Consider the following 12,005-nt stretch of genomic DNA (forward strand, 5'->3'; position numbering starts at 1 on the left):
CATGCTGTGGTTTCGTTAGCAGCCAGGAGCTCGTGCAAGCTCTCCTTCGCGTGCCACTAATTACATAGTAACGAGCTGGATTAATTGTCTCCCTGTAAATGTGCCAGGATGCGCTTCAGCGCCTGATTATGGCCGCCAGCATCCCTGGGGCTGTGAGCAGCATCCCAGGGCGGAGGCCAGGCGGACCCCCTACTTGGAAATCTGAGATACAGGCAAAGCTCATACCCTGTATTTCCAAGGATGGGGGATCCGCCTAGCTGGATTTTGGGACAGTATGGCTGAATTTGGGAGCTGCTTGTCCTCCTGGAAGACCCTCATGTCTTTTGGAGGCTGCAGCTGCTAACAGTCCCAGGGTTCCTCCCCCATTTTGCTTCAGTGTCGTGCTCCAAATTGGGTTAAAAAATAAGGGTTTTGATGACGAGCAGTGCGGAAGGAGGGTTCATCCCCCGCCGCGCAGGGCCTGATGGGGTTAAAAAATTTGCGGCCGCCTGCAAACTTGCAGGAAGCACCCGAGCATCGAGCATCATTTCCTACTTCTGCAAAAGCCGCTCAGGCACAGGAAGGTTTTGGGGTGCTCGGAGGCAATGCTGCTTTGGGGACCCCCAACAGCGTCATGGTGATGGGGACGTTCCAGGGATGTCGGTACAGGGTGAGTGTACCCTGTGTGGGGCCGGTGGCTCCTCCATGCTCCAGCCTTGCGTGGGGATGCTGTTGGGGTGGCTGCAGGTGATGCCAATACCATGGTTGGTACCAGCCACCGCCACACAGGCAGCTGCCACTTCCAGCACCCCATGGACAAAACGGAGTTGCGGGGGGCTCAGATCTGGCCGAGGGGATGTTGCCGGGAAAACCTCGTGGCCTTTCTTGCTACCCGCCCTGCAGCTGGGTTTTCAGCATCCGGTGTCTCGAGCTGCGGCTGTGGCCCTGGGAACCCCGGCATGCTGAGGAGCGGGGCGAGGGCGAGCCTCTGTGTTCAGGCCATCAGTGGAGGGAGTGTGCCAGGCCTCTGCTCTGGTCCCTCTTGCTCTCAGCCCCCAGAGCTGGAGGGGCCTTGGGGTGCTCCTGCCTCCCCCGGCACTGTTCTGTGCCATGGTGGCACTGCTGATGGTCCCCAGGCTGTGGCTGCCCAGCTGGGGTGACATCCAGAGGGTGCCAACATGGTCTGGGTGTCCCCCAGTGCTCACCCCCAGGGTGAGAAAAAGCCTTTGGGGTGCCCTGGGGGGCTCCTTCCCCACTGGGACCCCTGGGGACCATCATGGCCCATGGTGGGATGCAGGGGGGGTGGCTGGCCCGAGGGTGTCACCCCCCATCATGGTGGGTTGTCCCCAGGGTCTGAGGGACAGAGGGAGCCCCAGAAGTGGGGGGGACAACACACACCTCAAACAAAGCCCACTGTGTCCTGCTGAGCATCCCTCCCTCTGCCTCGGCCCCCACCAGGGCACAGCGGCGATGAAGTGACCTACATTTGTGGCAAGGAGGTCCCCAGCCTGCCGCTGCCGCTGCAGGGCCATGAAGCGGCACAAGTGACAGGGACGCTGTGCCTGCGGGCCATGGCCAGCCCGGCACCATGGCTGCGCTGGACACAAACAGAGCTGACGCGCTGGGAGGGAGAGGAGGAGGAGGAGGAGGAGGAAGAAGACAACGACAACTTTGAAAGGCGAATGGACGAGGATGGGATCATCGGCCTGGGGGAGGATGCCGGGAGCCCACAGTGGGGTGAGTTGTCCCCTCCCTGCTGCCCAGACCCTCGTGGGGGTGTCCGGGGGTCCCAGGAGCTGCTGGAGCCACGGGGGGCTGGGAGAGGGCTGGGAGGGGGCTGGGGGGCACCGGCTGGCTGGCAGCAGCCCCGCGGCGCTGGTGTTTTGCAGGCGATGGCGAGGAGCTGGAGGAAGGGTCCCCAGTGGAGGAGGGTCGCTGGCACCCGCAGCCGGACCTGGTGGAGGAGGAGCGGGGCAGCTTCAGGGGGGACAAGGGGCCCTGGGGGACAGAGAGTGATGGGGAGCCCTACCCCCAGCTCTCCTACGAGGGCCAGTGGGGCTCGGGGTCCAGCAGCAGCCCCCAGGCGTTGCGGGACAGCCGAGCTCTCTGCCAGCCCCAGCGCTGCAGCACGGATGGTGGTGACACCTCAGATGCCAGCCCTGGCCCCGCCACCTCGTCCCACCGGCACCAGGGCTGGGGTGCAGCTGGGGGCACCGGTGGGGCACACGGGCAGGGCTGGACCCCGAGCCGGAGCCTCCTGCTGCACCTCTCCACTGATGACCCCCACGATGCCACTAGCATCGAGCCTGTCCCCAAGCCCCAGCCAGCTGGGTCAGAGCTTCCAGCCCCGGCCACCACTGGCTTGGAACCCACCAGGGAGCCCTGGGGTGCTGGGACCTCCTCTGCACCCCAACTGCGTGACAGGTTCCAGGTGCCCAAGAAAGCAGCACCCACGGTGCAGCCCCCCAAGCCTGGCCGCCCATCATGGTCCCTCAGCCCCCGGCAGCGGCACACGGGCAGGAAGGACACGAGGGGTCCCTTGGGGACAGGCACCCATGGCGCCCACGGCACCCCATACGGCCGAGGGCGGCTCAACCACCCCCTGCCTGACCTCTCCAAGGTGGAGGCACGGGTGAAGTTTGACCAGAGCTACCAGCCACCGCGGGGCCGAGCCCTGCCTGCCCGTGCCAGCACCACCGGCCCCGTCAGCTTCAAGTCCCCAGCCGAAATCGTCCGGGAGGTGCTGCTGAGCAGTGGGGAGGGGGTCCCCCCGCAGCCCCCCACCACCGCTGTGCTGCCACAGGAGTTCAGGTCCCCCAGGCAAGCCACCGAGCTGGTACAGCAGCTCCAGGTAACTCCCAGCTCCCCCAGTTCAGCCAGCGAGGACTTACTGGGAGGGTCTCCAGGGTGGGGGGACAAGACGGTGCAGGTGAAACAGAGATGGCACCAGCCCTGTGAGCCAGCCCTGTGTCACTGATGCGGGGTTTGGTGCTGGTCACCTTTTCCCGGTCCTGCAAGGGGGCTGGCAGGGAGGGAAGGACCAGGCAGGGATGTGGGCAGCGCTCAGGGCTGGAGGCAGGGATGCTCATGTCCCCCCCAGATGCTTGTACACCCCACCGATGTTTGTCACCCCCAGGATGCTTGTCCCCGGGGATGCCCTCCCATCCCCCGGGAGCAGAGGGAGGCTCTCCCCCATGCAGAGAAACAGCAGCCGGGTGCTTTGGGGGGGTGGGTTTCAGCACCCCAGGGTGTCCCACACCCAAGGGAGCCTCCCAGCCCCATCATCCCCACACAGGGATGCCTCCCTCCGTGCCACATCCCCCTTTGACACCCACCCCTGGGGCATCCTCCGAGCCCCCAGCCCCATGCCGGGTGCTGTCACCCCACTGTCTGCCCTCCCCGCAGGATGACTACCACAAGCTGCTGACCAAGTATGCCGAGGCCGAGAACACCATCGACCAGCTGCGCCTGGGTGCCAGGGTGGGTGCCAGGGCTGGTGTGGCTGCAGGGGCGTCTCCCTGCTCTGCTCCCCCCTCCCCAGGGTTATTTGGGGTGCTTGCTCCCCTGGGCCCCGAGCTCTTCCTCCTCCCAGGACCTGTAGTTCGGCAAGCACAGCCCAGGGAGGGGGTTGAGGCCACCACAGAGCCCACGGCAAAACTGGGGGCTGCTGTGCCCCCACTCCCGGGGGGCTCCCCTCTGCCAGGGATGCAGCTGCATGGCGTGTCACTGAAATGGCAGGACAGCAGGATGGAAGCGTGTCCCCATGTCACCCTCACTGCCTCCTGCCCTGCACCACTGCGTGGGTGGGGAAACGGAGGCAGGGCTGGTGTCGGGCTGAGCCCCCATCTGCCTGTTGTCCCCAGTGGTGCTTCAGGGTGCCCAAGGGGCACGGCTGGGGGGGCAGTGCCAGGGTTGGGGTGCAGGGTGGGTGCCTGAGCCCCCTCTCCTTGCCCCCAGGTGAGCCTGTACGCGGACCCACCGCAGCCCAGCCGCAGCCTGGCTGTGGGCACGGTGGGCACTGGCTGCCAGGTGGTGACCCTCAGCATCCCGCAGGCCAGCATGGCGGCGTTCAGCGTGGCCCCACCGTCCTCACCGGCTGGAGGTGGGTTTAACTGCATCTTCCCATCCACCTCATCGCCCCCCTGCTCTGGTTTTTGGGGGTGATGTTCAGCTGAGACCCCCATTCCTCACGGTGTGGGGGACTGGTGCTGCATGGGGATCCCCAACATCACCTTGTCCTGGTGTTTTCTTGCAGCTCCAGCACCAGGACCATCAGACCGGGGGGGATCACCCCAGCCTCCTTGCCCCCCTCCACCCAGGGGGGTCTGCCCCACCTGCCCAGGGCCCTGCTGCTGCTCGGGCGCCCGGCTGACACAGACGTTGGCAGGACAGACCCTCAAGCTACAGGCACAGGCAAGCCCCGAGGGGACACGGGGTGGGGGGCTGCAGGGGGGGCTGCAGCAAGGCTGGGCTCAGCCCTTTCTCTCCTGGCCAGGTGGAGTCCTTTGAAGGCTGGGTGCAGGCGGGGGGTCCCGTGCCCCGGGAGCAGCTCCAGGTGAGTTAGCCCCTTCCCAGGACCCCACCCCAGGGATGTGCAGCAGAGCTGGGGGGGCTGGTGGGGACCAGGGGCCCCACTGGCAGGCTCGGACCTGACTGCCATCGTGTGCAGAGGTTTAGGAAGCTGAAGGATGCGCAGGATGCGCTGGAGCGGGCGTACCTGCAAGCCCGGCAGCAGCACCCAGGGGTCTCGGCGGAGTTTGATCCCGACCGGTGAGTGCCTGACCCCCGCTGCCCACCACAGAGCCCCAGCGCCCAGTGCTGCCGCCCCGCAGGGTTCCGTGTGTCCCTGATACTGATGGTCACTGTCTTGCAGCGGGGTGGAAGGGGCGATTTTCCACCTTGGGCTGCGCCTGGAGGAGCTGAAGGACCGGCTGGAGCCCGGGGCCAGGTGGCAGCCCCCCGCGCAGCACCCAGCTCAGCCCCGCTCCCCACCAGCCCCTTCCGCGCCGCTGGCCACCGGCTCCCTGTGCCCCCAGGTGAGCTGGGCATGGCTGCAGCGGGGCAGGTGGGGCTGGGGGATGCAAAAATGCGGAGGGGGGGGTGTGTCATGCTTCTCTGACCCCCTTTTGCTGTGCCCTGCAGAGGCCCAGGCTGATGGAGGGACCCCAGGGGACAGCGGGGGACAGTGAGGTGGTGACAGGGGGGTTGCCCCAGCCCCTCTGGCACAAGCAGCGGAGAGTGGAGGAGGATTTTGGTGGTCTGCTGGAGCAGTGAGTGCTCTCACGGGGTGGGGATGGGCAGGGAGCGGCTCCCCGGAATCACCAGCTCCTGCCTGTGGGTCCCCACCAGGTACAAGCACTTCAAATCCTTGCCGGAGTCGCTGAGCCTGGAGCAGCTGAGCCTGGCAGGGAGCAGGTCCCAGGAGGAGGCGGATGGCCCCGCAGCAGGGGACAGTGGCCCCAGCAACATCCCCGGCAGGACACAGGCTCTAGAGAAGGGGGCTGACCTCAAGACTTCCCCTTTGTAAGTGTTGTGGGAGGACAAGTCCCCTCGGCAGGGCCAGTGGGAGGTTTTACATCAGATCTCAGGGTTTGCATCACTGGCATTGATAGGCTTCAGAGTTAACAGCCTCCACGGGAAAGCTGGCTGCGCCAGGGCGTTTCCCTGCATTTGGGGTTTGCTCTGCCCCATCGCTCATGCTCCATCCTCTCCCCGCAGGCACCCCCTAGAGAGGAGAGCCACGCTGCTGCCCCCCAGGGAGCCCTCATGGCTAGGAGGCACAGGGGGCCACCTGTCCCCCACCACCGCGGAGGAGCTGCCGGCTGCAGCCAAGCCCCCCCTGGGGCTTCCCGAGGCACCACGGCCCCCCCTGTCCCGCCGCAGCAGCAGGGTGGGTGGCGCTGCCAACCAGCACCAGCCCAGCAAGGTGAGCCCATCCCCTGGAACTGTGGGTCCCCATCTGCCAGCACCCCCAGACCCTGCCGCCGGGTCCTGGGGGTGCTCAGCACCAATCCTGCTCTCCCTGATGCATCCGCAGGAGCAGCGCATTGTGTCACCGGAGACAGACAGCGGCTTCATGGGCTCAGAGGCCAGCAGGGTGTCACCCCCCATGCACACCCCCGAGCACTGGCCCCCTGGCACCAGGTATGGCGCAGGGTCCCTGCCCTCACCCCGGGGGTGGGAGGATTCAGGGACACAGGCTGTCGGCTCTGTCTGGGGGGATTTGGGGCATTGAAGGGGAGCAGGGATGGAGGGAGAGGCAGCGAGGACGTGGGGGGCAGGGAGGGGGTGCTGGGGGGGTGGGAGGTGTGCAGGGTGGCCCATGACTGGGGGACAAGCTGTGGGGGCTGCCCACATGACCCATTCATCCCCAGGACCCCCCACTCACTGGGACTCTCCATCCCCATGACCCTCCATCCTCTGCGGAAGAGAGAGGTGACCCCGCTTCCCTCTGAGACAACGGTGACGGGCATCTACCCCTCAGGGGGGCAGGGGGGCACGGAGGGGCCCCGCCTGCCCCCCAGCACCCCCTCGCAGAGCAGCTCTCCCCACGGCTGGGCTGAGAGCACAGGCAGCGAGGTGGGACCTGACGGTGAGTGGGCAGCATTTTGGGGAGCGACGTGTCCCCAGGGAGGGAGATTGGGGGGGGGGGGGGGTTGGGGGGGGGACTGGCTCACGAGTGTGGAAGAGGCTCTGGTTTATGCTGTTCCCCCAGCCCCCTTGGGGTGCTGGCCTGGGGGTGTCTGCTGCCTGCTCTCACAGGTCTCTTCTGGGGCGGGGAGACACCCCCACATCCCCCAGCTCGGCTCAGCGTGCACCCCCTTCTCCTAGCTCACGCGGACTCGGAGGCAGAAGGCAGGAGTTGTGCCAGCACCGCCTGCCACCCCCCCTCCACAGCCAGGGGCCCAGCCAGCCCCCCGCCAGCCCCCAAAACACCATCACCCCCCCAGCTGTCCCCCACCCTGCTGTCCCTTGAGCCGACTCACTGCAATCTGCTGGGCTCTCGTCTGGAGCGTGAGTGAGTATCCATATACCCCTCCCCCCCCCCCCCCCCCCAACGGGGCCAAACTCCCCCTGGGTGACACGGGAACCCCCCCAAGCAATGTCCCCAAAGGCCCCAGCATCTCCCGCTGGGCAGTGGCAGGTTTTCCCTTCTTGAGAGCCAGGACATAGCTGGGGCTGAGTCCTCCCAACTCATGACATGAGTGGGTGGGCTGCGACCAGCCCCAGGCTTGGTTTTGGGGAGCACCACAGCATGAGCTGCTGGGTCCTGGGGCTGGCAGGGGTGGGGGCAGGCGCAGGGTGGACACGGCTGCTCCCCGCAGGGCACCCAGCACTGTTGGGAGCCTTTGCTGGCTGCAGGCGCCCCTCACCGTGGCATCTGTCCCGTGGCAGCCAGGCCATCCGGGCACTGCGGGACGAAGTGTGGCAGCTCCAGCGGAGGCTGGAGGAGAGCCTGCGCCGCTCCCGCACCCATCCCCAGGGAAAAGCCACCCCAGCCAGGAGGCACCCGGTGGCCAACAGACCATCATCCCCCAAGGACGCGGCATCCTCGGGGTAGGTGGCAGGAGGGACATGGGGAGGGGGGTGGCAGCAGCCACCCTTGCCTGGGGACAGCGCGGTGGGTGTCCCATGGGATGGGGATACTCCCAGCCCATCCCATTTCTGATGCAGTCGGGGGGAGGTTGGGCTCGGGGGGTTGGCAGCCTGGCTGCATGGTGTGGTGGGTCAGGGGGACACTGCGAGGACACTGATGGCAGCTCTGTCCCCTCTGCAGGGAGCTAAGCCCCCCGGTGCGGGGCAGGGCAGCCCCCAGGGTCGCACCCACGAGGAGGGGGAGGTCGGCATCGCTGCCACGGGAGAGGCCAGAGCTGGATCTCAGTAAGTGGGACCCCGCCGAAGTGGGGATGGAGGGGACAGTGGGGACATGCTCCCCCCTGTGCACCGCTTCCTCAAGCGGAGTGGGGGGCTGTGGGACCACGGGGACTGGGCAGGTCCTGGTGTCCCCATGGGACCCCGCAGTGCTCAGCCCAAGACCAGATCCTGCAGATCCAGGGCTCGGACCCACTGGATCCCACCCCGCTTCACTCTCCTCCGCTTCGGACCCCTCACCCTCTGGGCCCCAGGCTGCCCCCTCCCCACGGAAGAGCCCTGGGAGCCCTCCGGGTGTGGTGACGTTTCGGGGACAGTACACAGGTGGGTGCCAGCAGCAGGCGGTGCCAGGGGCTGAGGGCAGCTGCCCGTGTTGGGGTCCCCAGCTGCGCTCACACTGGGTTTTGACAGGAACGTGGTACCAGGCAGTGATGCCGCCCACCGCCCCGGCACCCCAGGAAAAGCTGGGCACCCCAGGGTGCCCCCGGTGCCATGGCAGCAGGACGCTGTCGGGTGAGTGGTCCCCAGAGATGCTCCCAGCCCCTCTGGCCTTCCCTAACGCCCACTAACAGAACTGCTAATGACTTCAGTTCATTAACTGCAGAGGGGAGGGGGGGAGATATGAGACCACCCCCCGTGGCCTGGGGGTCCCGCCTGCTGTGGGGCACCCACCCTGCTCCTTGTGCTGGCTGTGGCCCCTGGTGTCACCGGGGTCAGTGGGAGCCTGTCCCCAGCCCTGTCCCTTAGTGAAAGGTTCACCCGGCGCAGAGCCAGGCTCTGCTGTGTCCCATGGGTGCCTGGAACAGAGCTGGCTGCATGCAGAGTGCTGTTCAGACCCCCTGTTTTGCAGACCCCCTGTTTTGCAGACCCCTGTATTTTGAAGAGCCCTGCTTTGCAGACTCCCCGGCTCTTTTGCAGACCCTCCTTTTTGCAGCCCCGCCCCCCCCCGCCTTTTTCAGACCCCCCTTTGCAGCTTCTCCTTTTCATAACCCCCCTTTTCAAACCCCTCTTTTTGGAGCTCTGCCTTTTCAGTCCCCCCTTTGCCACCCCCCTTGCAGCTGCCCTTGCAGAGAAAGGCTTCCTCACCTCCTCTCCCACCTGCTCCCCAAAACTGCTCTGCTCTTCCCAAACGGCCCTTGCTTGGGCTGCGCGGGGACATTCCAGGACACGCTCACTCCTCTGTCTGTAGCTGGCTTCAAGGCAGGCAATGCCGCCAGGCAGCCCCAGCACAGCACCCCAAGGAGGACGCGCTGCCCCACTTGCCAGGCACCCATGGGTGCCCCTGCATCCAGCAGCAGGGACGGAGCCACACACGGTGGGTGATGGGGGTGGCACATGCTTGGCATGGCTTGTCCCTGTGTGGGTGCTGGGGTTGGGGGACACGGAACAGCCCTCTGGCCCCTGGCACAGCGCTGGCATGCTGCGCAGGGACAGAAGTGACAGCCTGTGGTGCCACCACCCGTGGGCATGGGTGTTGTTCCCCGCCAGCAGTGGCAGCCCAGTGCGGCACGGGTGGGCTCACCTGTGGCCACCACTGGCTGCACCCCCCTGGGGACATCTAACACCCCTGGGGACATCTAACAAACACCCCTGGGGACATCTAACCGCCTTCTTCCCCGCAGCAGAGCCTGGCCCCACTGGCACGTCCCCCTCAGGCCCCCACGTTGGTCCCCAAGCCAAGAAGCCGGAGCAGCCCAGGCTTTGGTACTGCCCTGGTGCCACCGCTGCCGTCAGCTGCCTTGCGCCCGTCCCCCTCGTGCCTTATGTGCCCTCTGTGCTGTAAGGATGCTCTGTGATGGTGGGGGGGGGGGCGGGCGGTGAGCACTGGAGGGGCTGTGGCCACCCCAGGGACCCGCTGGTTTGCTCACAGGTGGCAGCTGGCTGGGAGTGGGGTCACACAGCCCCTGGCTCCTTTGGGGGGGGGGGGTCTGTCTGGGGGGATGGGTGCTGGTTTGGAGATTTATGAGAAGGGGGAGACGGATGAAAACCAAGGCAGAGTGGAGGCGCAGAGCCCGGGGGGGGGGGGCAGAGCCCATGGAGCAAAGCCAAACCCATGTCCTTCTTCTTCCCCAGCTACTGCTCCCCAGCGGTACCTACCTCAGCCCCAGCCGTGGCTGGGGTCCCCCTCCGACAGACCGCAGGTCACGGGCACGCAGAGCATCCCCTCCGGCCCCACGCTGCTGCCCACCGCCGCTGCCTGACCCTGGGGCTGGAGGAGCTGGAGGAGCTGAACTGGTCGCTGAGCCAGGCCATGGAGGCTGCCCAGAGCGTGAGGCTCAGCACCACCCGCATGAGCCGGGTGCTGGCTGCCGAGCTGAGCCGGGCACGGGACCTGCGGGGCTCCTGCCTCTTCTGAGGGTCCCACTGGCACCTGCCAAACCCCCCTGCCCTCGCAGGGGGCAGGAGGAGGAGGAGGAGGATGGTCCCCCAGTCAGCATTAGATGCTCCCTGCCACATCTGGGGGCAGCAGGACTGGAGGCATCTCGGCAGGGTCCTGCATGGGCCCCCATCCCCATCCTGCTTGCCCTAGACCTCCTGCATCCTTGTCTGTCTGTCTGGCCATTTTCAGGACCACCCAAGCCACAGGAGAGGCACAAGAGATGGGCAGAGGTCTCCCAAGACCTGCTCCATCCTGCAGCACCCTGGGGTGCGAGCGCAGCCCCGGCAGGAGGGCACCGTGCCCTGGGACCAACGGGGTGGCCCTGTGTCCCCTAGGGCAGATGCCACCCTGAGCTGAGCACTTCTGGGGACGCTCTGACTTTGTGTAGGTCCTACTGCAACACAGGTCGGGTCCCCGTTGGCAGCTGTGTTTACCTCTGTGCCTGCGTGAGCAGCAATTCCCACGGTTCCCTATCCAGCCTGTTTCCCAGCCTTTAGGCTCCGTGCCGGGGGCTGGACCCGAGTGCCCCCTCCGCCCCCCGCTCTGCCCTTGGACTTGAACCCAGCCAGGTCCTCCCTGGGAAAGCTCTTCTTTTCATCGTTTTATGTGAATTTAGTTTTGGTTTTGTTTTTTTTTCTCCAAGGTAGCGAGTAAGCAGCTAAATCACTCTTTTAGGGTTGATCGATGATCTGTGATGTGTGTGTGTATCTATATATATGTATCTACATCTATCTCTCTATATATAGATACATATATATGTTCTGGTTTTAATTTCCAGCATAATCCTTAGGGCATTTGTGGGGTTTTTTGGCCACCCCTGGATGTGGCCTCCCACAGTATCATCTGGACAAAAAAAAGAAGGATTTGGGGTTTTCCTTGGGAATCCCAGGGCATCTAGGCTGGCAGAGGAAACCCCGTGAGGCTGAGGCGGGGGCAGGATCCGGCCCTGAGGTGGGTCTGCGGAGCCCCTGTACCTCCACGCTGGGTTTGTAATGAGTTAATGCCTATTTTTTTTAGGGAAATGGATGTGGTGGGAGCAGCCCTTGGAGAGGGCCCAGCTCTGCACCCCACAAACCCTGGTGCACCCCTGTGGAACCCGGGATGGGTCCAGCCAAACCCCCGCTCCACCCGGAGCATCTCAGCCTGCAGTGACCCGGCTGCGTTTATGTGTAGGACCTACCTAAAGTGCCTGTGTCAAATTTATTTATTTTTGAATTATTTTTTGTTGTTGTTGTTGTACAAAGACCCACGTGTTTTTTTTGGGGTGGGGGGGGACCACTCATGCCCCCAGCATGTTTCTCAGGTCTAGACCCTCCCCAAGCACTTGCAAAGCCACTGAGCCCAGACCCTGCAGCCAGCCGGGGGGGGACATGGAGGGGCTGGGAACGGGGCTGCCCCGGCACTGCCCTTTGGGGGGAGCGGGGCGGGTTGGGGACATGCAGGGAGGGGGCAGATTTTAGGAGGATTTATTGTCTCTGGTTGCATTTGCTTGTACCTGTGTCCCAAATGAGCCGGCGGACCAGGCTGTGGCCACGCTGGCAGCTGTGACCCCCCCCCCCAGCCCAGCCGGGGTGTGCGGGAGCGTGCAGGGAGCGTGCGGCCGTATTTAACTGTCCCAAATGCAATAGCCAGGAGCAAAGATGATCTGTTTTTTCTGTATCTCCTATTTTGTAATGACCAGCAGAGCCGTTTGGATGGTATTTTATACGAAGATAATCGCCTTATTTTTGAACGAAATAAATGCGGTTGGTTGGCTTCTGGGTTCATCTTCCTT

The 12,005-nt window shown here is 65.0% G+C and overlaps 1 protein-coding gene across 5 annotated transcripts; it reads left to right on the forward strand.

Annotated features, from left to right (window-relative positions):
- Window positions 1-360: 360 nt before the first annotated feature.
- AKNA (AT-hook transcription factor) lies at window positions 361-11,986 on the forward strand. Of its 5 annotated transcripts, none has more exons than XM_055795757.1 (22): window positions 366-649; window positions 1,438-1,716; window positions 1,869-2,830; window positions 3,385-3,459; window positions 3,937-4,081; window positions 4,235-4,392; window positions 4,475-4,534; window positions 4,649-4,749; window positions 4,853-5,015; window positions 5,122-5,249; window positions 5,329-5,502; window positions 5,698-5,905; window positions 6,017-6,123; window positions 6,354-6,571; window positions 6,811-6,997; window positions 7,375-7,536; window positions 7,757-7,860; window positions 8,020-8,175; window positions 8,263-8,364; window positions 9,041-9,166; window positions 9,474-9,630; window positions 9,925-11,986. In XM_055795757.1, exons 1-22 carry the CDS (start codon window positions 415-417, stop codon window positions 10,205-10,207), a joined length of 4,290 nt encoding a protein of 1,429 aa, XP_055651732.1. In that variant the 5' UTR covers window positions 366-414; the 3' UTR covers window positions 10,208-11,986. The 5 variants fall into 5 exon arrangements, with proteins under 5 accessions (XP_055651768.1, XP_055651759.1, XP_055651732.1 ...); XM_055795765.1 differs by having other exon boundaries at window positions 367-649; window positions 9,477-9,630; XM_055795774.1 differs by having other exon boundaries at window positions 369-649; window positions 8,029-8,175.
- Window positions 11,987-12,005: the final 19 nt, after the last annotated feature.

Source organism: Falco peregrinus, chromosome 1 (genome assembly GCF_023634155.1).
Source record: "Falco peregrinus isolate bFalPer1 chromosome 1, bFalPer1.pri, whole genome shotgun sequence".
Classification (NCBI taxonomy): Eukaryota; Metazoa; Chordata; class Aves; order Falconiformes; family Falconidae; genus Falco; species Falco peregrinus.